The sequence below is a fragment of the Microtus oregoni genome, unplaced genomic scaffold (genome assembly GCF_018167655.1).
Source record: "Microtus oregoni isolate MIOR12 unplaced genomic scaffold, Mior012 000010F_ref0000083, whole genome shotgun sequence".
In the NCBI taxonomy this organism is placed as follows: domain Eukaryota; kingdom Metazoa; phylum Chordata; class Mammalia; order Rodentia; family Cricetidae; genus Microtus; species Microtus oregoni.
In genome coordinates, this window is record NW_024543069.1 from 15,147,714 (window position 1) to 15,173,576 (window position 25,863).

The following is a 25,863-nucleotide window of genomic DNA, read 5'->3' on the forward strand; positions in this document are numbered from 1 at the left end:
CCAAATACACACCTGCAAATGAAAATACTCATTCTTTTCCTGTGACCTACAGTTGACAACTAGGCAATATGCTTTCTTCAGTTCCCAAGCACAAGAGTTGATAAGCAACATGTTCTCAACAGGTCTCTTCAGATTCCACCATAGTCTAACACCACAGCAACCCACTCACCCAGCCAATCAAACGGTTAACTATTTAGTGACTTGTTATTTTATATGGAAACAGAACAAAGCAGAAGTTTTAAAGAATTAACTTTTATTTTTGCTTAGTTTTATTAAAAAAATAAATATGTCATAAAGCTTTTGTTTCTTTTAAAGAGAAAAAAAGGAACAAGTTCCATAAAATCAAACAAGCAATGGTAACATGTCTTAACTTGAAAACGACTGGGGATCACTGGTTCACAAGTTATAATCAAATGAATGACTCCCATGGTTGCCCTTTTCTTCCTGCCAATGGCAGCAAACAACAGGATCAACTAGGGCAAAATAAATAGTTGTGTGGAAGCCCTGGCAAGTGCTTAAACAGACTGCTTCACTGAGACGTGTACAGCTTTATCTCGCTTTAAATAACAGAGAAGCTCCTGTAAAGTTTGGGTAAATGAGACAGCCACAGACATACAAGGAGAGCTTGGTATCTGAAGGACTTCTGTGGCAAATGATTTCATGAACAAGCACTTTCACTTCAGTCATTCAGGTTTTGCTTTGCTTACAAGTACTAACTACCTCTGGGAATCGAGGCAGCAGCACATTCACCCAACAACGCTCCTGCTGGGCCAGTGGCACAATTTCCAAGTTTGTGTTTCTATTAAAATAAGTAGTGTAAGGTACAGAGTCAGCCAAGAAATCCAGTGCATCTGGCAAAGCAGGTACATGGGTGGGCTTGCTGTCTCTAACAAGTCAACTCAGCAGATAAGGCTAAGAATCTGCTTTGTGCAAAGCACAGTAAGCAACCTTTTCGCTTTGGATGTGGATGTCTTCTGTCTAATGCCCTCCCAGGGGTAGGCTTGGAACCAAAAAGAAGTACTTTTAACCCTCAAGACTGGCTTTCACCAACATAGCTGTCCAACTTTGAAACTAAAGTGGGCAACAATGGAAGAGACTGAGTTTTCCATGGCTGAATTTTAACACATGTATCACAACCCACAACTAATTAATGGAAATTTTGCTGGTGACAATGTTTTCAAATGGTGCTTTTATTGTTATTATTTTACTTCCTCTGAACAGACCCTGAATTCTCAGGAAAATTCTGGAGGTTTCTGAGTGGGTGACGTATTTCAGCCCTGGCCACCTAATGAAAAACTGTTCCTGCCTACCAGGAGTACACGAGTTTATTCTCCCCGAGGTATAACACACGATGCTTTGGGAGGTAATAAGCACGGTAGTGTCAGTTCCCACTGGTTTTATCTGTTAAGTACACAGAATCTTCACTTTGCTCACAGCCTCGACGTGTTTTGACCAAACTTCTGCCAGCCCCAGGCAACATTTCAAAGGCTAGTCAGTTGTCTTTGCTTTTGTCTCTGAACACTGCTAACACTGCTACCTACATGTACAAGTGTGAATGCACTCTTTACACCAGTACACTAGCAATTAGTAAATAATTAAATAGTGAGCAGTCATTTAAAAACCCACTGTTTCTTTTAAAAATTACTTTCTAGCACTTAAGAAATTGGGCCTGAAAAGAATGCTGCTTCTGTTCAATGCTGTTTCCCACCCAGCCCCACCCAAGCCTGCTTGCTACAAACGCTGAACTTGAGTTCATATCCAATAACTTAGTAGTACCAAGGCTTTCAGATGGAAACAGTGAGTTCATATCCAATAACTTAGTAGTACCAAGGTCTTCAGATGGAAACAGTGTTACTGACTTCTTCATATTGGATAACAAAATAAGGGTAACTCTGGTCATCATTAAAAATGACAAAAATCTGAGGCTCAAAGAAATTATCCACACAAGAGTCATACAAGTCACTGGTGACACTGCCAGGATTGACTGGAGGGGGCCTTCTCATGCCATGACTGCCCATCGTATACCTGCCAGTCAACACTTTGGCCAAAAACATGAAGTGGACTCCTTTGGAGGATTTCTTAGAAAAGTTATGAGAGTAGCTTGCCTTCTTTGCAAAATAACTGCCTTGTCCAAACATTGTAGCATGCTTTCCACAGACGCGAGGGTCAAAGTTGTGCTTGCAGATCCCATCCACCACATCTTGGGATGTTCCGTGAAATAAGTGTCTCTCATTTATTATTCGGTCACGGCCAAACATTTTTCTGTTCATATATTCTTTTTTCCTAATGCAAAAAGTAAACAGGCATTTAGAAAAGGGCATGTAGATTATAATAATAAACAATTCAAATTTTGAATAATTTATAGTTTTTAAGGATAAGGATACAGTAAACTAGCTATGAAAACAAAATGCCAAAAAAATCATACTATAGTTTATTATAGGTGTATTATGAATGTGTGCCTATATGGGAAAATATGAATATTATTTTATATAAAAAATATTGCACTACACAAAGGTTTATTGTGTTCTATACTTAACAATTGTTATATTAAGAAATGCTCTCTTAAATTTTTCCCATCTCTGACTCACCTTTTATATTTCTCCCAAAGAAACTGGTTTTGGACTCTCAATATTTGTAAAATTCTGTATTTAAATTCAGGTACAGTCTTATGAAAAAGGTTGTAAATGATTCGGTAACTTTTATCCTCTGCAGAAACAGGCACTTGGATGAAGTCCTGAGATGGATGCATATAAACCCATGTTTCAGGGTAAAAGTTTGCTGAAGTTACTCCATCTGGGCAGATGATTTGTGACGAAGTTGCTTCAAGAGAAGCCTGAGTGGGAACCCCACCAAGTGTCCTAAAATGGAGAAGACACTCTAAGTAAAGCAGTCAGGATTCAGTACAGCTATCTCATGGTATACAATGCTTTGCATTAGTGTCCAGTTTTATAACTCAACAGCTTAAGTGCTTATGTATTAATATGTTATTCATTTACTGAAGAAAAAACATAAACCTGAGTGTGGTGGTGTCTGCTGTGACACCAGCTCTCAGAGGCAAACAAATATAACCTCAGGTCAGCCTGGAAAACGGTCTCAAAACAACTTAAAAACCCAAACAAACTAGAGTGCTAATAAAGAAAGCTAGGCTCAAGTAATGAGCCCTGCAATGCCCCCTTCTTCCTGCCTTCCACCCCTAAACAGAGCCAGCAGACGCCAGAATGTGCGCTGTTCCTTCAATCTCTAAGTTCACCTCTGTCACTTTCAAAGAAAAGTTTAAATAAACAGTGGGTTTGCTCTTTCCTGCCTGGTTCATTTATTTAAATCATACTTTTCAGCTATTTCAAAACAAGGAAAAGGGAAGAGGCCAAGAATAGGAACTCCTGACCCTGAGACCCAGTTTCAGCAACAGGGTACTGTAACACTCCTCAATACGTGGTGGTCACAAGGAAGGAGCAATTTCTGCCAAGTGGGTTAGGAAACTGTCATTTTCTAAAGCTTTGTGACACACAGGTTATAGTTGTATATGCTGGTACTGATTCTACTACATTGCCATTACACTCTTAAAATACGGCCTATTAAGAAGCTAAAGCTATGGAAACACAATTGCCTTCTCTAATCCTTGTCTACTTCAAGTAAGTAGTAGCTGTGCCTTTAATTCAATGTGCCCTGAAGCCCTTTTGTAAGTCACATTTCTAAGTGAGTGGATTCAGGATTTGCAAATCCTCCCACCACTGTCCCCCATCTGAGATCCAGGGGCACATTTCATTAGCTCCTCCAACCTTTACAACAAAAGATACACATTTCTTATCTTTTGGACCATGAGCGCTCTGACAAATTCCTTTGAAGACTTGGTACAGGTATATTTTCCTGTGACAATGGTTGCATTTTTCACTGGTATGTTTTTCAAAAGAGAAGTTCCACTCCTTTAATCAGAGTCTCAAAAAGTCTGGCTCTCCTTAAAATGCCATCACGGTTCTGAACAAATTATAATAAAGTATTTAACTTTTAGCCCCTCCTTTTAGCTTGCTTTGAAAGGTAGGTAGTAGCCCACCTGATTTCAATAATGGGTTTGATAGTTCCAACAAAGGCAAGATTATTCCCGAACGTTCTACTCGAAACATATTTGCTATTTACAGTTGGGATACAAAATAATGGGCTTCATTCTGATGTTTCATAGATGCTGTGATGGTTAATCTTACATATTCAGAATAACACAGGAAACAAACCTAATGGCATTCTGAAAAGACATTCCCGACAGTTGGTCTGGGTATCAGACTAAGTAAAAAGGAAGACAGCATCCTTTCTTTCTGTTAAGAGACACAGCACAGCCAGCCATCTCGCACACCTACCTTAACTTCCCTGTCACCACCGACTGTATCCTCAAATTATGAGCCACAACAAACTGTTCCTTCCTTAAATCTTGTTTTTGTCAGGTATTTTGTGAAAGCGATGAGAAAAGTAAATAATACACATGTGTATCTTTGCACTCTGTTTACTCCATTCCTCACCATTGCCCCATCCTCCTTCCTGACTCCCTGTTCCGCTTTCACACCTGCCCTACATGCACACTGCTAAACCTAAATTCTGAGTGAGCGAAAGCATGAAATGACTGTCAGTGAGTCTGCTTTATTTCCTTTAGTACAAGCTCCAGGACAATGCATTTCTTTTCAAATGACTATTATTTTTCCTTGTGGATGAATAAAACCCAGTAAACATATAACACATTTTCTCTATTTATCGCTGATGGGCATGGAAAGATGATTCTTTATTTTGACTATTACTAGTGCAAACATGCAGATATTCTAGATTCTATATATGGGTAACATCTATTCTATTCCCACATATACATGCTTTCATCAAGCTAACGTTCTAACCCTACTCAAACATCTAAAGACATGTATGATGGACTTTTATGACTAGCTCCCTGTCAAAAAAGTGTGTATGTGTATCTTTATATGTACATGTATGTTTCAAGCAATGTTTCAAATGTACCACTAAGAATGTTGTTTCTGTTCAGCTTGTATTATACCAATAACATACTGAATGCTTCAAAAACCTCCAAAGAATGGCTTTCTGATTCCAACCTTACTCTCCTTACCTCCCTTTACCGTTCTGAAATGTTTCCTAAATCAATTTCAGTACTGAAATAAAAAGGGATTAATTTTTATCCCTCTAAGGGAAGAGTCAAACTAAGTTTAGCATTCTTGTAATCATGAGACGATCACATGTAATAGATGTCCTGTCAACTTTAAGACAGGCTCCTCAAGCCCCTTATCTTGACCTGCTGCTCATGCTACTTCTGCTCAAGTACTCTAGGAATATTAAAGAATAGGCTCCTTTTCATCAGCATCAGGAAAATTCTTTAAACAATGGAAGATGCTGGAAATTTATGACCTTTACATCCATTGTTTCCATGACTCTTTGAAACTAACAGTTAAAAGTAAAACACAAAACATTCTCTCTAGCTAAGACCACAACCTCTGAAATCTGCTTTTTGGAACCAATGCCCCTTCCTCCATCTCCCCATTAGGAGGGATTGTCCTCCAGCTGTATACCAGAAAGGCAGATAGGATGCTGCATTTAACCCTTCACCCTGGCCAACCCACTCCATGTTTTCTTCTTGAAACATCTGTCTATTCTCATTGACTTGCTGATCTCTCACTTTAAGCCTTTTATTATCACTGTTTCAGACAGGAAGACTAAAACAAAATTTTTAAAAAGAAAAAGCAAGTAAATCTTTTCTTTTTTTGGAAGTCTGCATTATATAAAAAGCATATATGTGCTTATATGATTTTTACATTTTATACTTTTAAAATGAGTAAAAAGGTTTTTTTTTAAGGCATAATCCCTTAAGTACTTCTTTTCACCATTTAAAACTTTCCCAGCACTGTAGCATCTGAATGAGGATTTTTACCCTAAGAGAGGAGCCACATCTAGCTTCTTTGAGCTCAGCATGCCAAGCTGCTGGTCTTACTAATGAGTTGTACTGTCTCACCAGGAGGACAGTGTGTTCCTAACTACTGGAGGTCGACAGTAGCTCCAGCTGAGCTACTAGTAAAATCCCAGCAATAGCATTTTTTATTACTTCTAATTAAAAAAAAAAACAAGCAAAACTTAGAAGGTAGCAATTTTTATTTTCACATTTGGACTTGGAAGAAAACATAAGCCAATATACTTCTAAAATTACCTTATTACAAGCTGATTTTGAACTCTAATTGTTTGAGGAATTCTTTTTATTTTGGAGTTTTGTGTACTTGTTGTAAGACAGGGTCTCCTTTGGTTGCCTAGGTGAGTCTGTATTTGGTATGTATCCCAGGCTGGCTTCAAACTCAAGGATCTCCTACCTTTTCCTCCTAAGTGCCAAGATTACAGCTTGAGCCATCATGACCAGCTTGACTTCTCCTCTTTCAGTTCCAGAATTAAACTCACTAAGTGCTTACCATGAATGACTTGAAATAAAAATAATAGGAATATGAAAACAGCACTTTCACCTTACAGATCAAAATGGACCAAGTGATATTTCAGTTCATAGAGCCCAACTATACATAGTATCACCTTCCAAATCAAATTCTAATAATGGTGTCTCTGGATAGAAGGCTATGATTATCCTAGACCAACGTTTTCACACTCACATGTGCCATGAAGCATGTGTGGTGTCAGAGGGCAACTTTGGAGAGTCAGTTCTCTTTCCACCCGTGGGTTCCAAGAATCAAACTCAGGTCGTCAGTCTTGGCAGCAAGTGCCTTTACCTACTGAGTAAAACCAGCCTTTCAAGGCTACTGTACTAATGGTGGGATGATCATCTTTCAGTATCTACAAAGACATACCAGGGGACTGTTTGGAGGCCAGGAAAGAGGCAATTGGGAAAATGAAAGCACTCACCTGCAATTCAGAAGGCTCAAGTACACCTAACTCCTTTTAAGAAACTATATTTTTAGGAACTAGGAAAGATAATTTCATTATCACAAGAAGCTATGCCTTACTTAAGAAAGAAAGAACATAAATTATTAAAATTTGCTCAAGAAAGAAAGAATGGAGGACACTGCCTTATAGAACTCCACTCAAGTCCCCTGGCCATTTATCTGGGTGGGAAGTAGTCTTGTAGTTTGGATTTCCTGAGAAGAAGCAAACTCTGCTTTACTCCAAACATGTTACTTTAGTTGTAGGAAAATGTTAGCTGCACCCTACTTTTCAGTTCAAAACTCCAATAAAAAAAACTCATGCTTTTAGGGTTGGGTGAACTATAGTTACATGGATAGCTATATATTTGAACTTGGATGTACTGAAGAATTCATTCTAAGGTATGAACAATTTCATGGTAATAGTAACTAAGATAATTCTCTTAAATTTGAAGTCCAGTAGTGCGTTTACACAAACAGAAACTAAGAATGAAGAGTAAAAAACAACTGGATACTTACTTTAAATATGGGATCAGTATGAAACAGGAGCGGAAAAGGGGTCTCCGCTTTATTTCTCTCCGGAAGAATGAGTTGTGAAGGATGTAGTGGTTGTTCCACATCATAAATCTAACTTCTTTCAGACCCTGAGAGTTGGCGTCTTCAATTAATCGAACAACAGACTATAGAAGAGAAAATAAAAGGTAAATGAAAACCAAGTTTATAATCTCTGTAAGAAATGAGAAAAGTAACTGAAAGCAAAGAACAGTTCCCTTCACTGCTAACATCAAAGGAATTTCAATAAATACAACAAATCAAATTAATTTCTATATTTAGGACTTCTGTCCCTCAAATATGTAAAGTAGATCTTCCTGTTCACCAAGCATGGATATTGGCTTATGGCACATTGAGGCTCAGGGGTCTGTCCTATTTTCAGTCTTAATGACGTCCTAGAGACTTTCTTGATTGACATTTGTTAAGGAAGTTTTCAGAAAGGGAAATGAAGGAGCAATGCCCAAATTACAAAAAAGAATTACACACACACAAAACCCAAACAAGTGTTAAGCAGCCTAAGAACCCTGAGAGTAAAAGCACAAGGCCGGTCCAGATATTCCACTGAGACAGCCCCTGCCCATCTGGAAGGGAGATAACGACAAAATCAAATGTGGTTCGATAGTGTGTTAAATTGGGGCAAAGGTACTTCTCATGTTTTCAAAAAACACACACATACCAGAATCTCTTTTTGTAATTATACAAGTGAAATTAACAAACTAACAGATCACTGGAATAAGAACTGATCTCTAACATTTGGTTACAAGCAAGGCTCTGTGACTGATGAGTTCTACCTCATCCTATGGATGCCTGTGTACATGAAAAAATTCTAAAGAGATGATTTGTCAAACCATAGCTTAAGAGACATATTCAAGTACTTCTTCCATGGACTCAAGAGTGACTCTAGATCCATTTGGCTTCTAACCATAGCTTAATAAACATAGTCAAGCACTTCTCCCATGGACTCAGACTGACTTTTGGTCCATTTAGCTTCTAAAAATGTTAAATTTAACACGATTCAATTTCTATAAGCATGGGGCTGGAGAGATGGCTCAGTGGTTAAGAGTACTGACTGCTCTTCCAGAGGACCTGGGTTCAATTCCTAGCACCCACATGGCAGCTCACAACTGTCTGAAGATCCAGTTGCAGGGGATCTGACACCTTCACGCCAATACACAATAAAAAATATATAAAAAAAATTTCTATAAGCACAGAAGGAAGCTATATCCAAAAGTTATACCAGTTCTCCTCTCATTAAAATTATCATGAAAAAGTATTTCATCTCGATACTGAAAGATTCTGGAAAAGTCCTTTAGTGGCATTCTATGTGTGGGTTTCAGATTAATGCAAAGAAAAATACTTCTAGAAATATGAAGAGAGAAGTTTTACCTGTACCAGCAAGACTTTTACATTTACACCCTTAAGTTTATGAGAATGAGATATTCAGTTCTACTTAGTCACTGTTGGGAAGGAAAAAGACATAGGAAAAAACGTAAAGTATTTAAAAGGAAAAAGAGCATGTAAATACCTCAGGATACTCTCTCCATCCAAAGTGGTCTCTACAGAAGAATTTCCAAAATGTGTTGTAAAGAGAGCTTGTATTCTTACAGGGTGGTGTGCACAGCCTTCGTAGTTGGTCAAATTCAGTTGTTTCAAATACAGTCATAGCATTCAAATCTGCCCAAAAGTCTTGTCCTCTAGAAAGACCCAAGAAAAAAAGACCTGTTAAATAAAAGAACCTAATCATCTTATTGGGTATTAAGAATATCTAATATATATAGTCTGCTGTAGGATTGTCAAAATTTGTTTTACTTAGTATAAAAGAACATTTTTGGTTGTTTCCCTAACATCCATTCTCTACATGCTTGTTCCTAACTATACCAATATTTCCAGGTCATATCCTATGGTATGATTAAAACAGTTGACAATAGTAATAAACCATGGTCATCACTGGCTCAAGCTATCAATCAATAAAACCCTTGCTGCTTCTGCCTGGTTAAGATGAGCCAAAGCCTGCCATCAACCAATTATGAAGTCAGTTGGAACAATGAAACTGACAAAAACCAAACAAACGGGCAGGAAAACAAACAAAAAATTCTCTTGAAACATGACCCCCCTTTTCAGAAGCATCAGGTTATCTGTGCCAATTTAAGTATACATTATTGTCTTAGGAGAGATGGGAAAAAGATAACAGAAAGCTAAAATGACACCAGATGAAGCCAGTTCTGTTGATTCAACAAGCATCAATATTACATTTTATCCTATAAGTAGGAAGACATTAAAAAGTAGTTTTTTTTGGTCATTTTGTTATTTAGCCCATTACTGCTAATTAAACCTTTACAAACATCTCCATATTTACTTTTCTTTTGAGACAGAGTCCAAGCTGGCCTTGAACTGTTATGTAGCTAAGGGCTAGCCTTGAACTCCTGATTTCCTACCTCTACCCCCAAATGCTGAGTTTACAACAGGTGTGCCACCATACCTGGTTTACATCTTAAACTGTTGGGAGACAAGTCCACTATAAGAATTAAATCCACTTAAGTCATTAATTGACAAAGAATGGCCTAAATAAAACATGCTTCCTTAGTGAATCATTAAAACATCTGAACCATTAACTTTAAGACAGTGGTAAAATGTTCACTGTACTGTGTTCTGTATAAATGCACGTTTGCAAATTACCCAAGAAAATATCTTTTAAAACAGAATAACATTACAGATATTTGTTACTAAGTTCCACTCTCAATGCAGACCTCTAAGTGTGTATCTATAAAACAGGACACTCCAGATCAAACGGACCTTTATATGTGAAATCAAGTACTGGAATAGATTTTCCTGGTTACAAAATGAGATTTTGAGAAGGGTATTCATTATTACCTATTTGTTAGTCAACCCTGCTTTTGGTACAGTTGTCTCAAGGACTGTAAATGAGTAGCAAAATACCCTCTGTAGTCAAATGTTTGAAAATCAAACTGGTTACAAGTTAAACCACCCCGTGTGGCCTTGCTCCCTGTGATGTGCTCAGGCTGACACTGGGGCTATGGTGAGGATGACAAAGCACACTCCCACACCAATGAACCCTCTCCCTTTCTCACTCGAATATCTACTAACACTTCTCAGTGCACATACACCCCTGGGAACACTCAAGGAAAATCTATGACTCCTTCGTCCGTCCCATCATAAAATATGACCAGGTCCTACTCTGGGCAACAAAACAAAGCACAACTAAAACAAAGCCACCTAGATAACTGAAGATACCCAAAATAAGCTAACCTGTAAACAGTGTCATGTTCCTCTAAAAATTCCTAAAGATTCTCCTGCCCCAAAACAAATTTCTTGCTTAGAAAGAGTACTAACTAGGATTTGGTCTTAAAAACAACATTCAACTTAAATTAAGCATAAAATGGAAATAAAATAAAATGTAGTTGAAAATAACATTTTTGGGAAAAAGTAACATGAATATAGAAGAGAGACTATTAGACAGAAGTAGCAGGGAGGCATAAGGAATAAGGGTAAGGAGACAAATTTCCTCCAAGTTCATTACAAAATAACGAAACACATTTATTCAGTATAATTAGGAATTTTCAAAGAATAAGGGGCACATCACATTTGGACACTATTTCATTTAAAATTATTTATAACTAATAATATTTAATTTAAAAGGAACAAGTTCATAGGAAATTCTAGAAAAAGGAAAAATTAACCCTGAAAATAAAAATTCCTATGCTTAAGTCCAACTTCATATTACCCTGCCTGGAGCAATTTTCTTGTCACTTTATAAAGGAGACTCTGATGTTACAACTGAGGAAAGATAGAAATCTTTCTCTCTCTGAAGGACATTTCAAGTCTCTAAACATATTTCCGGTTAACTTCATTTCCCAGCGACTTCTTCTCAAAAAGTTAACGAACTGTTGTTCCTACTTTCTGTTGTTTAGGTTTTATTGTGGACATCACTTTAGGAGTTTCTGTATAAGCCTTTATCACTTAAACTTCGTAGATAATGATTTGCATGAGAAAACACTTATAAACATGGCTTTTGCCACATCTTCTATGCATTCTAGTCCTTTGGGCATTATGAAACTTCTATGACAAGCCCTAATTTTCTTTCATTGAATTGATTTATTAAAATACTGTTATAGCTATATTTCATTTCCAATGTTTTTCCAGACTTGGCAGAGATAAAATAACAAAAGTGATAAACACTGTCTGGTGCAGAGAATTGTCTGTATTCTGTCAATCATGTTTTAGATGACCGCTGATTGGCCAGGCAGGAAGCATAGGCAGGAAAACCAGACAGGAAGTAGAAATGATGCAAAGAGAACAGGAGAATTCTGGGAAGGAAGTTGATTCCTCCCACTCTTGCCCAGACCACTGAAGCAGCAGGATCTGCCCCACTGAAAAAGGTACTGAGCCACATGGCTAATATAGATCAGAAAAATGGGTTAATCAAGATGTGAGAGTTAGCCAGTGAGAGGCTAGGGCTAATGGGCCAATCAGCTTATAATTTATGGAGACCTATGTGTGATATTCTTTGGGGCTAAACAGTTGTGGGGTACCGGGCAGGACACCCTCCCCCCACCCCATTCATGTTACAACTGTCTTTTTATCAGATTAATTTGCTTTCCCTTAAGCAGGCATGCTTTCAAAATTCAAAGCCAAGAGTTTTTTCTCCTATAATCTGTATCACTATACATGTGCATAATATAATTACCAAGTGCTCAACATCTTCTTTATCAAGCCATTATTTCCTAGTACCAGAAATCAGTTATGAGTCATCCATGCATGGTCATAAATGGTGGACTGAATTAGAACAATGCACAAAGAATTAAACAGAAGTGATCTCAGTTTTCCAGAGTTCCAAAGAATAGTATACATCTGTCCATATAAATTCATTAGTGGTGAATAATATATTCAAACAGTTTGAGTAAATGATAAACATGCAGAATTACAGGAGAAAAATTGGCTATTTGTATCCAGGAATGGACAAAGGTCAGGAAAAATAAGACCTTATTAACACAAGTACAGAAGAGAAGAACTTTTGGGAGTTTAAATATTATGAAAAATCAGCTAGCAAAGGGGCTATGTAGGAGAACAAGAAAAACAAGCTCTCTCAAGTGTTTTACTGCTTAGAGCATGAAAGCAATTTAAGTTGTTGGAGAAGACCTTCTAAACAGTGCCTAAGACATGAAGGAAGTGCATACCATGTCCAGGCAATGGGAGAGCAGAAGTTAATCCAGGATCTTGGAGTACAGAAGATCAAGAGGGAGAAAGCAGACAGAGATGCAGTAAATACAGGATGTGTGATGCAGAAGAGAAACAAAGCTATCAAAGAAGGGGAAGGTGTTACCACAAAAGCAGAGCGCACTGATCCTGCAGATGAGAACCCTACTCTTACAGGAGAGAATTCCTACTAAGAGGTGGCCAGAATGCAAGGGAGACAGGTGCTGTACTGTAGAACCTAGTTATAACCCCATCATCAATCAGAGGGACAAAAACACATCCTGTGAACAAGCTTTACTAAAGAATGAAATTAGAAACTATTACATGTTTGCTAACGAACATACACCACACATACTTGTTAAAAATAACTTGATGCCGGGCGGTGGTGATGCATGCCTTTAATCCCAGCACTCGGGAGGCAGAGGCAGGTGGATCTCTGGGAGTTCGAGGCCAGCCTGGTCTACAAGAGCTAGTTCCAGGACAGTCTCCAAAGCTACAGAGAAACCCTGTCTTAAAAAATTAAAAAAAAAAAAAAAAAAAAAAAGCACCAGCCTGGTCTACAGAGCTAGTTCCAGGACAGTCTCCAAAGCCACAGAGAAACCCTGTCTCGAAAACCCAAAAAAAGAAAAAGAAAGAAAGAAAGAAAGAGAAAATTAATGTGAAATTCTGGAAAGGACTCCCTCCATTCTCATAATTTAGATTCCTTTTTTTTTTTTTCACCCAAGACGGGGTTTCTCTGTAGCTTTGGAGCCTGTCCTGGAACTAGCTCTTATAGACCAGGCTGGCCTTGAACTCACAGAGATCTGCCTGCCTCTGCTTCCTGAGTGCTGGGATTGAAGGCGTGTGCCAATTTAGATTCTTAACAAAGGTTAGCTTATCTCAAACACATTCACATACTAATTAAGCTAACATTTCCAGATGTATCTTACAATGTTGTACATTGTACGCACCAGTACCCAGCCATACATTGTATGTATGCCCCACATACCATTTCTCATTCATAATATGTGTATGTATATGTGTGTATGTATGTGTATATATATATATATACACACACACGAATATATAGCTATATATGTTTCAGATACTAAGAAAGAAAGCGAAAAGATACCACAATGTGAAAGATAAAATGGAGGTGAAGAACAATCAAAACCAATACAGAAATAGGTGCTGACTGAAACAGAAATTATGACGTTTCTTGCTCAGATTGTTTTCTATTTGTGCATTATGCATTTGGGAACTCAGCACACAATCTAACAGTCTTGAACATTTTTTGTACTTCTAAAGTAATTAAGGGACTGGTGAGTTGGCTCTGGGGTAAATGCATTTGCTGCCAAGCCTGACATCCCCAGGATCCACATGGTGGAAGAACTGACTCCAACAAATGGTCCTCTGACCCGCCATAACTGTGCTATGGTATGTCTTGTCTCCCCCGCTCTACGCACACACAAGCAAATTTAATGTAATAAAGTATTTGAAACCATGAAAGAAATAGTGACAGTTAAAAAATAATTTTAAGAAGATCCACTGACTATGTACTAGATTATGTACAGAAGATTGAAGAGCAACCCACTACTCGAGTGTGAAATGCACCATAAAGACGGCCTGAAGAGAACTCAGAAGTAAATGGCAAAGTGTGGTGGTGCACACCTTTACATCCTGCACTCGTGAGACACAGTACACAGTAAATTCCAGGCCAATCACATAGTGAAATCTTGTCTTTTAAAACAAAAAACTACCAATCAATGGCCTGCCAAAGGTATCAAGAGAGGTAAGAAGGGCTGTCTCAGAATGTGTGACATGTGAACTTGAGTCACCGAACAGACCACAGGTGACTTTACATGTGTAGAAGTAACTAAGCAGGGCATGAGGGTAGAGTGCACGAAGCACACGCAGTTCATGTGGGAGGTCAGAGTGTCTGTGTGTGGGGGAGGTGATTAGAGATAAGACTGGACTGGAGAGATTGGCTGGAGCCAGATAAGAAACAGCTTTGTGTGCTGGGTTAAGAGGTTAGGGCTTGATCCTATGGGCAGGATGGTTTTCAACAAAGCCCACGGTTCCATTTTTTAAAGCTTACTCCAGTGAGATGATCTTTTTTTTTAAACAGGAGATGATGGAAAGAGGAGGGAAGAGTAGAGACCAATACTCTTTTGCAAGATATTAGCATATAGCATATTTATTAATACTCATTACTCTAAGTTTAACAGTTATATGAGACAAATGTTGACAGACCAAGAAGGCAATAAAAGGGAGCTGTTTAAGGGGTTAGGATCAAACTACATAAAGAACAATTACATGTGGGCAACAAAGTCCAGTCCATGATGGCCTGGTGGTAGCACACACATGTAGTATATCAGCACTCAGAAACAGGCAGAACTGTCAAGTTTGAGGCCAGTCTGAGCTACACTGAAGACTTTCTCAGAGTCCAGAATGTGTCCATGTTTCTAATCTGTGTTCTCACATGATGATGTCAATAAAAATTGTAGGCGACAGAACACTTGTAAGCGGGAGATGATGCAAATACAAATTAGAACTCAGACTTCAGCAAAAAAGCAAACTAAGAATAAACTTTTCGGAACATTACCCTGGTCAGTTTTAACGAGATCAACTAGACTTCAGAACCTCGGCTTTCTGCCTGTTAAAGAGTTAACCGATTTCTACAAGGATAAATCTATGACCTCAAACATTAGCACTTATCCTAATCAGCTGAGCTAACCAGTCACAATTAGCAAGCCCTCTTATTTTATTGCTACCATGTAAAATGAAAACGTCTCCTTAAGTTGAGGGCCTTAATGGTAGAGGAAAAGATCAAATGCTGCCTGGAGAGTATGTAGGCTCTCCTGGATTAAGACAAGCTTGACAGATGGGAATGTTTGCTGTTGCTGCTCAAGAAATTTCACAGGGACACAAAATATAGCTGGCTTTTGATACCATGGCTTTGATGTTTCCAGAACTCAATTATGCTGGAGTATCTACCCGCTTACACACACCTTCAAGATGTTCTTACAAGGAGATGAGAAGCAAAGACATCGTGTATAACATACCAACGTATTTTGTGAAAGTACTGTACTTGTTAGACTTCAGAGAACTATGCACTTTATTCCTTACACCATGCAGTTAAACTTTTATAAAAATGAGTAATATCCCCTTTGCTAAAAGTAAGATTTTTTTCCTTACCTCAAAGTAGACAATAAAAATGCTTACTATCTACATATGCTGAAGGCACAAATACTGGTTAATTTTAATTTGAGAGGAGAGTATTTAATTCAGGGCCTTATTATGCTAGGCAAGAACCTACCCACTCAGTTATCTCTGACCCCCCCCCCTTTTTTTTTAATTCTTTGTGACTGAGACTAAACTGTCTTAGGCTGGCCTTGAACCTGCAGTCCCCCTGCCAGATCACCAGGCCTGGGTGGTAACAATTCTTCAAATACAGAGTATTTAAAGAGGGCCCACAGTTTTCTATATCAGAAGCACTATCACTGTCAATTATCAAACCCTGTTACTGATTATTATTTTTGCTAACATTGCCTTAAACAAATAGTAGAGAGCTCCCAGGGGAGAAAATAAAACATTTATAAATGCTGACAACCCATGCAACATCTTTCACGATTCACTAGAGGCATAAAATTATAAGCAATTTATATACTTGGATTCCTTTTGTATTTCAAAGTAGCTATTCATACGGCACATATTCATACGACAAATTACAGAGTTTACATTATCCATAAGGATCTCAGTAGTTATGGGGAGATTAAAAAGCAGATGTTGGAGCTAGAGATACGGCTCAGCGGTTAACAGCACTTGCTGTTCTTGCAGAAGACCTGGGTTTGATCTGAGCGTCCACATGATGGTTCACAACCATCTGAAATTCCAGTTCCAGGGGATCTCTTCTGATCGCTTTGGCACCAGGCATACACATAGTGCATATACAGGCATTCAGGAAAAATAACAAATCTTTCATGTTGATTATGAATTAAATATGTCTACTTTTAAAGAGGCTAATCTAGCAGAGGCAGGATTACCTAGGCTTAGATCACTCAGTAAAACTACTAACATAAAATCAGAATCACAGACTTATCTAATGTTTCGGGTTTGGGGTAGGAAGTAAGGGTATCCCCATTTTAAGATACAACGCATTTTTTTTAAAAGTGATCATTATTCAAAATGATGCCAATGTGCGCTGCCCCCATGACTATCCTGGACATGAGACACACGTCTGAGAAGCAGGACATCACACTTGTCTGCATGTCAAACTTCATGCCTGGTTTACAGGTCAGACATTTAGTGTGTGGTCCAGAGTCATTCTAGTAGAATAGGGGGTGGGGGAGTGGAGATGAAGTGAGGTGAAGAGAAAGGACAAAGGGGAGGTTAATTAAGTTTCCTAAGTGAAAGAATACGGAAAAGAATATGGGGAATGGAACAAAATGCAGTTAGTATCTATGGCTTATGCTAAAACAAATAAAACAAAAACAACTATGATACGAAGACAAAGCCACTTGAATTCATTTACATGTTTGTTAAAATTCTACTGATTCTATATTTGAAGTTCCTGAACTCCACACTAGCACCCATTTCCACCAATGCAAGCACTAAAAGCAAATTATGATATCCATACTCAAGGAACAAAATATGAGAGGCCTTTTGTAAATTTAAAACTGCAGATTAAAGCAAAGAACACAGGCAAACAAAATTTCTAATGTGATGTGAATAAGTCTAAAATCTTTTGTAAATAAAAAGTATACTTGTAATAATTTACTGCTATCTATTTAGAGCACTAGGATTAAATTTTGCACACTGAAGATGCCAGAAATATCATACAGCTTTAGCTTTGATCCAAGTTCAATCACATGTTCTGAGTCTAGAAGAAGGTAACTATAAGTGAAACTTATTTAATTGTGGCCTAATAAGGAAGAAAATTTTAATTTCTATGAGAATAGCTGGAATCAGAAGCACAGATTGTTTTTTAAAAACCATGCAAAAAGTTATATTTATACCTGATGTTGCTTTAAACTATTCAGTTAAAAATGACTGAAATAGGTAAATATTCTCTTTGTTGAATAAAATAGTTTAAAACAGGAGTTTCAAAGTGATCAATCAAAATTGTGTGCCATATATTCAAGGCACGTTAATTCAGTTTTTAAAAATTTGAAAATAAAAAAGACTAAAATAAATTTATTTATAAAATGCTTCTACACAAATATTTAATAGTATATATAAAATGCATATAAATGATAAAATCTTTAGGGGCTGGAGAGATGGCTCAGAGGTTAAGAGCATTGCCTGCTCTTCCAAAGGTCCTGAGTTCAATTCCCAGCAACCACATGGTGGCTCACAACCATCTGTAATGAGGTCTGGTGCCCTCTTCTGGCCTGCAGGCATACACACAGAATATTGTATACATAACAAATAAATAAATATTTTTAAAAAAAAAGAAAAAAAAAAGAAAAAATCTTTAAATCACTTTAAAGTAATCTCAAATTAGAACTCATTTATACATAAACAAGACACTAGTTATAAACATTATAGAACATATTCTAATATTACCTAGAAAGATACAATGTAGTAGTACAATTTATTTCTAGTTTAATATTTCAATTACAAATGATGCTTTAAAAGAAAAAAAGCTATTCCAAATTTTATTTAGCCTTGTCTTTTTTCCCCAGTTACGACAAATAAATTTAACTGGTAAATAGGAGAAATGGAAAGAGACTTACTGATAGCTGTTTATGTATTTGGTGCTAACAATCTAAAGAGAAGTTAACAAGTTTCTGCAGACTAAAGTTTAGTGGACACAAACTAATGCACAGAGAACCCATCACTGACAGCTCCTCAAGCAAAGGCTTGTGGGAGGGATGAGGAAGTTTTTACAGAAAAGGTATTGAGAGACTTTTAAAAAAAGAAAGAAAAAAGAAAACTATGGGTTTTTACAAATAGTGATCAGAAAAATCTTATCCACGATCTTAAATGGTAATTTTTGGGAGGAAAGAGGGTGTCTATAAAGTCAGGTTTTTCTGATGAGTTCAATTTTAGGGAATAGTCTAAAATTTTCTTAATTAACAAATTAATTGTAGAACATTTTTTGCAACAATTCTGATATATGATGGTGTTGGGATAATCCAAATATCAGAAAGTAAACAAGAAGAGTTTATCTTTATCCAGATTCAAGAACACCATTTATTTTTTTAAATAAATGATGGTGAGTATTAGGAAGAAAAACCCAGTATTTCTTCTATGCTTATTTTTTTTTAATGTCTAGAAAGGAAAAGCTAAGCCAGGTGCCAGAAACCCAACCACAGCAGGAAATTATTTAGGGTATTTTGTACTGTTTGCACTGTCTGTGCCCTCATCAGCTGTGGGAGCCGGGACAATCGAAGTAAACAAGAGCCTGAAAGCTCATCCTTGGTTTCCATCCCTGCCACTCTTTGAGGCCTGACCAATCAGTGCTGGTGAAAACTTGGAGGGGGAAAAAAAAAAAAAACAAACTTTGAGATATTTCAAATCAGAAGGAATAGGGTGGAAATCTCTGAAGAGGCAAAGAGGAATCCTCTTTAAAGAGAACAGCACAGCTAATGTTAGAGTGCTATCTCAACCAACACAGCACAGCCTTTATTTAAAGCATAGAACTTGAATTTGTATAAAGAATACAAATTTACTAAACTCGCAGACAACTTAGTCACGAGAGTTTGCAATCTGCTCTGTGCATAGCTTCCCGCAGTACAAACACGGGATGGAGTACGAGGAAGGCAGCAGTCAACCCACCGTTGTCACTCTTTTAAAGGCTGTCCTCTGCAGTAACCACAAAAGGGTTCTTTACTGGTCAAGTGGGTGCTCAAGCTAGTCAGCAGAACAAAGCAGGGGAAGACTGAAAAGACAGGCATATTTTATCGTGCAGAACAGCAAAGAGGAATGCCTAATTACCTTTCCATGCGTGTCTTAAAAACAATAATTGGCTAGGTCAAAAAAATAATCGATGTTTTACATTTGATAGCTAGAAGCTTTTCGATAGCATCAACTTTTAAAATTTGCATCTTCTTGACCATAGAATTGGTTCTATTTAGTTAAGTTTGCAATATTTTTTTTTGTACAGACTGATAGATCTACAAAATACAAACTGAGATAAATTCATTTGCTTTTAAATAAAAATCTTTACTCTCAAAACCGCACACCACATTTCAAAATCCACTCCTTGAAAATTCAAGCTCTTTTATTTACAATTTGAGCTTTCAGTTATTATTTTTGAGATTGGGCAGGGTGAGGTTTACCAATTGTTGGAAAAAATTAGTGGGGGGTCTTTATGCAGTAGAATTCTGGTCCCTAGAAAGCCTGCCTTGTCATAAATAAGTATAAAAATACTAACCTCAAACCCAGAATCTAACAGAAAGTGGCTCAAAACCTTTAGCATTCTGCTCTCTCTCTCAAAGATACAAAACTATTCAATTATAAGAGAAACACTGCTTATTTTAAGAACTGAGTTTCTTTCAAATTCACCAGTGTCCACTTCGAGTCTGCTTTTCACAAAGCTGTGCCACAGTCAATCACAATGGAACGCAAAGCAAGATTTTTTGCCTTTGTAAAGTGATATACACACTCACTTAGTTTTCCCTCCACAACACAGAGGCTGGTAATTACTGAAGGTTGCTGATCTAGGGTAAAAAGGACTTGACAACCTAATCTAAATACATTCCAGAACCAAACCCATCAGACAAAGAATGCACAATCTGGTGGTCTCAAATTGGGGGTGGGGGTGGGGATAAGAAATTAGGAGGCTACAGAAAACAGTTATAATTTACAAGGGTTGGATTTTAGTATCATTCCGTCTGTAGTTAAGGTCTATACATAATGTAAACTGCTTCACTCTTTAGAGAAAGCATTCAAATATGGAATAAGGTGACGGTCACTAATCAGCAATAGAATTTACCTTTGCTTTATAACTAAATGTAAGTCTAGAATTCTATCTAGTGCACCAGAAAAAAAAATCAAACAGATTTACAGGGGCACAGAAGAGTTAAAGTATCTTGTATGCCTGAGTTCTTTCTTTATACCTTAGTGTTACTAATATTCCTTTTTAAATAATAAAATAAAAATTAAAAGCTTTGGATTCAACCAGATAATAAAATATATTATGTATCATGCAATTATATTCAGGAATTGCCAGATAGTCTTATGAGCTTTGATTTTTACTGTCTGAATTAGAAATCTTTGCTTTTTCCAAGATTCATTTTCATTACATCAGGAAAAGCCTGACCCCAACCTGAAGCCAGGTGACAGCTGCTTCAAAAAGTAACCTACTTATTGATGAAAAGCCAGAAAAGTAAATGAAAGACTGCTATTGATTCTCATGATAGCTCTACACAGACCCACTAACTTATCTAGATTAGTACAGATAGATGCCAATTAGCTTTATTTCATATGTAAATAGCAGCATAAAGAGGTAGAAAAAATAAGTCACTGCATGGCTTTATCATAATAGCACAAGGCACCCATTTTGAAAGTCACTTCAAACAAGTTCTTGCTCATGGAGTTCTCTCTTTCTTACACAGGAATTTTAAAAATAAATTCAAACTCATACAGCTGTGTATATTCAAGAAATACCAAGAAGTCACAAGGCACAGTTAGCTTTCAGCTGTTCTTCTCTGTCCAGTGTGTGCAATAACACATAATGAGTTAGTCATACATCATTACAGCTGTGGAGACCATAACTAATTTGGCTACTTTAACTATTCCAGTCAAGTTCAGTCAGGAACTTGCTGTAGTTTAGATAATTCACTGTCATATTAACCACAACATAAGCTTTCTATGATTACTATGCACTTCTTTTGGTCTTCTTACAGAGTTGCTCAGATGACATCTACTGGCATTTTCCCTTAGATAGATTTTTGAAAAGACTCATGAGAACTATTACCAATAAAAATACACAGCAACCAACATTTTAAGCAAGTAAAATTCTATTATCAATAAATACTAAGCAAACACACATACCAAACTCTGAACTAGTGTGACAACTCAGGCCTATAATCACAGCATTTAAGTTATGGAATGAGGACTGCCATGAATTCATTGCCAGGCTGGGCTACAGAGCAAGACCATGTCTCAAAATAAACAACAACAAAAAAACTTCTCCTTGAGAAAAACTAACCAGGGGTTCACCCCATTCCTCTTTCAACAAACTGAGAATTAGGAATACTCATTGGTCACAGTTTCATTAGCAAGTCAGTCCCAAACCCAGCTTGTGGTTCCCTTCCTTAACGATGAGTAGCAGTTCCTAAAAGACATGTCCTATGTTCTGCCTTACTTGAAAATGAATGTAATGTGAAACTAATGGAGATCTTGGTTGTTAAAGAGATTTGCGCTGCCTCCAGTTTCAATTATCAACAACAGTATTCCAATTAGCAAGGATCCTTCAAACTTCTTAGTTCTGCCACTCAAAAAACCACCATCTTCTTACTATGATGAGTATCCATACTGTTAGAGATCACTTTCTTAATAAAAAATACACTTAGTGTTGTTGCTCTCAGATGCATATTTCAAATTTAGAAAGTCTTGAAGGCATGACCATGTACAAAAGAAATCTAAAAACCAAATTTGGAGTTCAGACCCATAACTAATTTTCAGTTGATGTTGGCAATAAACACTTATGATGTACAAGAGCAGAGAATGCAAACAGGAACATATCACAACTTTGCTACAATGAATCAAATAGGTATTTTTTTCCCAAATCTCATAAATGTGTTTTTAGTATATAAGCATCATCTTAAGAGCTGAGAGGAGCTGTGAACATATCTGGCTCAATTTCCTACCCAATTTCATTCCTGAAAACAAAATAAATATTACACATCCAATTTTGATTAATTTAGGACTTAAATCCTCGTAAGTGCAAAGAAAAATAAAGAATTTTATCTGCATAGTTTGAAACTATGACCTGTCTCTGCTAGAGACCCAGAACTATGAAAGTTCCTCAAAGTCTACAATATGACATATGATATAGTGTATAATTATGATTGAGTCATATAAACTACCCCAAACCAGTAGAACAAACAACTGCCATTCATCCATTATTCCAGAATCCCAAGACTGTGTCCAATATGGTCATATACACAGCTGAACACACATTTCCTGGTTATGTGCAATCTGCACAGATAGACCAGCTTTACAGGCCTGACCACAGAGATTAATAGCTTTAGCCAAATAATGTGGTAACCATGTGAACCTGGGCTGCTCAAGCTTGTTTGTGAATCTCTCAGCAAGGCTCAACATGCCGTTATCTGCATCTTGTTGCCAGGAAACACAACATCGCTTTGGAATACAAGGAAAACCAGGTTGCAATGACCACAGGTCAACTCTCCAAAACCCTAATTTTTTTGCCAATTATTTATAATCTTATATTTCTTCTTGTAGTACACTGAGAATTTCATTACTGTTCATTAATTAACAGTTCATGTTTCCAGTTATGTTATTACTGCAGGACCACTTACAATGTAGTAGCAGCAGTATCAATATAATACGACTCCCTCATATTATTCCTCTCCTAAGTGTCATATAAGTATTACTTAACATCATTAATACTAACTTGGATACCAAGCTCCTACTATAATTACTTTATAACTGATCCTATAGTGTATGCTAAGGGCTCTAAATCTGTCTACTTTTCAGCAAAATAATCTTACAAAATATAAATGCCCACTATGTTGTTGACCTAAGAATTTTTGGACCTTCTGGGACCAAAATGACTGTCTTGCCTTGCTCATGGTTACAGAATGTAATGTGTTAGATAATGGTCCTGCTAGTTTCTTTCTGACCAAGTCAAACAGAAACTTAATGTACCAAACTGTTCAAGTACTCAGTGAACTGGAAATCTGCTTCGTAAGTGAAGTGAGAGGCCACTGTTCTGAAGTGCCTGCAGTCTGGAGACGGAAGGATTAGTGTGGCTTTGAGAATCCGTAAACTTAATTACTCTTGACAGAAGAATTATAATTACTAGCTCAGGGGCAATATAGTTTTTGGACAATACCTTATTAAAATGATTTTTAAGAAATGGGGGCTGGGGTGATGGCTCAGTTCTCTTGCAGAGGACTAAGGTTCAATTTCTAGCACCCACATGGAGGCTCATAACAGTTTCTAACTACAGTTCCAGGGTATCCAACAGTCTCGTCAGGCTTCTGCAGGCACCAGGTGGACATACATTCACGAAGGCAAAACACTCATACAGCATCAAAATCATAATAGCATAGATACAAATATATACATATATGTCTTACATATATGTGTATATGGGAAGAACTTCTTTTTTTTTTGGTTTTTCAAGACAGGGTTTCTCTGTAGCTATGGAGCCTGTCCTGGAACTAGCTCTTGTAGACTAGGCTGGCCTTGAACTCACAAAGATCCGCCTGTGTCTGCCTCCTGAGTGCTGGGATTAAAGGCGTGTGCCACCAACGCCCTGCACTTCTGAGTTACTCATATAAAAATTGTTTAGTCAATCTAAAGAGGGCCACAAAAAGCTCCAAATACTTCCCCTATTTAAAAATACTGCTACTTAACAAATTAAAATTTAAAAACTAGATAAATTAACTATTCACTTGAAGATTCATGTGGATTTTCTTTTAAAGGCAAGGTGATTACTAGATTCACAATGCTCAATGTATATACAACTTTCATTCATGCACACACTAAACAGATACATCTAAATTGCTCAATTCATAAAAAGAGACTACACTAAAACTCAAACACCATGAAAAAAATCGAATAGCATAAAAGCCATAAAAGAAAAAAAATAAAACAAAAAACTTGGTACACTACTGAAAGAAACCACCATGCCAAACTTCCAGTTTTTTTTTTTTCCTTCTTTAGAACATTTAACAAAGCCGGGCGGTGGTGGTGCACGCCTTTAATCCCAGCACTCGGGAGGCAGAGGCAGGCGGATCTCTGTGAGTTCGAGACCAGCCTGGTCTACAAGAGCTAGTTCCAGGACAGGCTCCAAAGCCACAGAGAAACCCTGTCTCGAAAATCAAAAAAAAAAAAAAAAAAAAAAAAAAAAGAACATTTAACAATTTTTAATTATAATACATACCCATACTTCATTCTCATTCTGTCATTTTCTGGGTTACAATAAAATCTTTCCAAGTGCTCCTGAGAATCATTGGAAACACTCTGCCACTTCTGAGTAGTTGTCCTTCTGATCTGCCAATGATAGGGCAATCTGGTGTGATGTTTCAAACAATCCCTGCCATAATCGCAAATGCCTTGCAGAAAGTCCATACAGATTTCAATTCCATTCTCTTGGTGAGTATGGTACTGTAGCTGGTTTACTAGCTCAAACACAATGTCAAGGGAAGCTTCATCACTTTTGTCTTGGAAGAGCTCAGTACTCAAGTTATCACTGGTATCCAAAATGTACTGGATTGTACAACTATCATCTTGGAAAGCTCCTGGAACAAAATCCACTTTATCTATGCAGTCAGGACTAGTGGGAACATCACCCGAAACAGGATGCAAAAGGTCAGTTTGGAAGTGTCCTGGGGTAGAATCTGCCACTGTCCCACTGATGGTTTCTGGTGGAAAACTGTGATCCTGGATCGGAACCACCTGCTCTGGAGCATCAGCAGAAGGATGAGCTTCTGGTAATTGGCCCTCAATATTTGTCCCATCAGGCATCAGGACGGACATACTGTTTTCTGCCGGTGAACATGAAGGGTTAATTTCCAGGGGCTTTTTCACCATCTGTTCATGTAAGGTGCTTTCATCTGCATTTTGGTCTCTAGCTCTGAAAACTCCACCAAGAGAGCCAGATTCTAGCAAAGTATTTAATATTGGTCTCAATGACCTCAGGGTTCCAGTTCCTAATCTCTTTTGATCCTGTTTTTTCTTAAAACAAGTTTTCAATGGAGCGATCTTCTCAGAGATTCTCATTTGGCATGAGAAGTCATCAGGAGGAGAGGGAGGCTGTACTACACAGTCTGGCTCAGGTTCGGTGGTTTCCATTTCCATGGTGTGGAACAACTCCAAATTTACCTCAGTATCTGCAAAACCTACAGGGGAAGGAAGGAAGATGATCATTTGAAAACTGACAACTGAACCCATTCATTCATTAAAACATTGTGCTGGTCTATGGTTAAGTATCTTCAATCACTGCTTGCATTATATTTAGTTCTTACAGGTCAATTTTCATTTTTATTGAGCAACGAAGACTCCAAAGCTAAGA

General features: G+C 37.4%; 1 protein-coding gene across 2 annotated transcripts in view; it reads right to left on the minus strand.

Annotated features, from left to right (window-relative positions):
• Nucleotides 1–241: 241 nt before the first annotated feature.
• The window catches only part of LOC121452958 (TCDD inducible poly(ADP-ribose) polymerase), a 28,550-nt gene continuing 2,928 nt past the window's right edge, over nt 242–25,863 (minus strand). The window contains exons 2-6 of one of the 2 annotated variants that reach the window (XM_041659426.1): nt 24,733–25,690; nt 8,977–9,145; nt 7,419–7,579; nt 2,589–2,858; nt 242–2,283 (exon numbers count right to left, since the gene is read on the minus strand). In XM_041659426.1, the coding sequence (XP_041515360.1) occupies nt 1,836–2,283; nt 2,589–2,858; nt 7,419–7,579; nt 8,977–9,145; nt 24,733–25,649 (1,965 nt within the window). In that variant the 5' untranslated portion in view covers nt 25,650–25,690 and the 3' untranslated portion in view covers nt 242–1,835. The remainder of the gene's footprint in view (nt 2,284–2,588; nt 2,859–7,418; nt 7,580–8,976; nt 9,146–24,732; nt 25,691–25,863) is intronic. The other variant, XM_041659428.1, reaches the window with a different exon arrangement.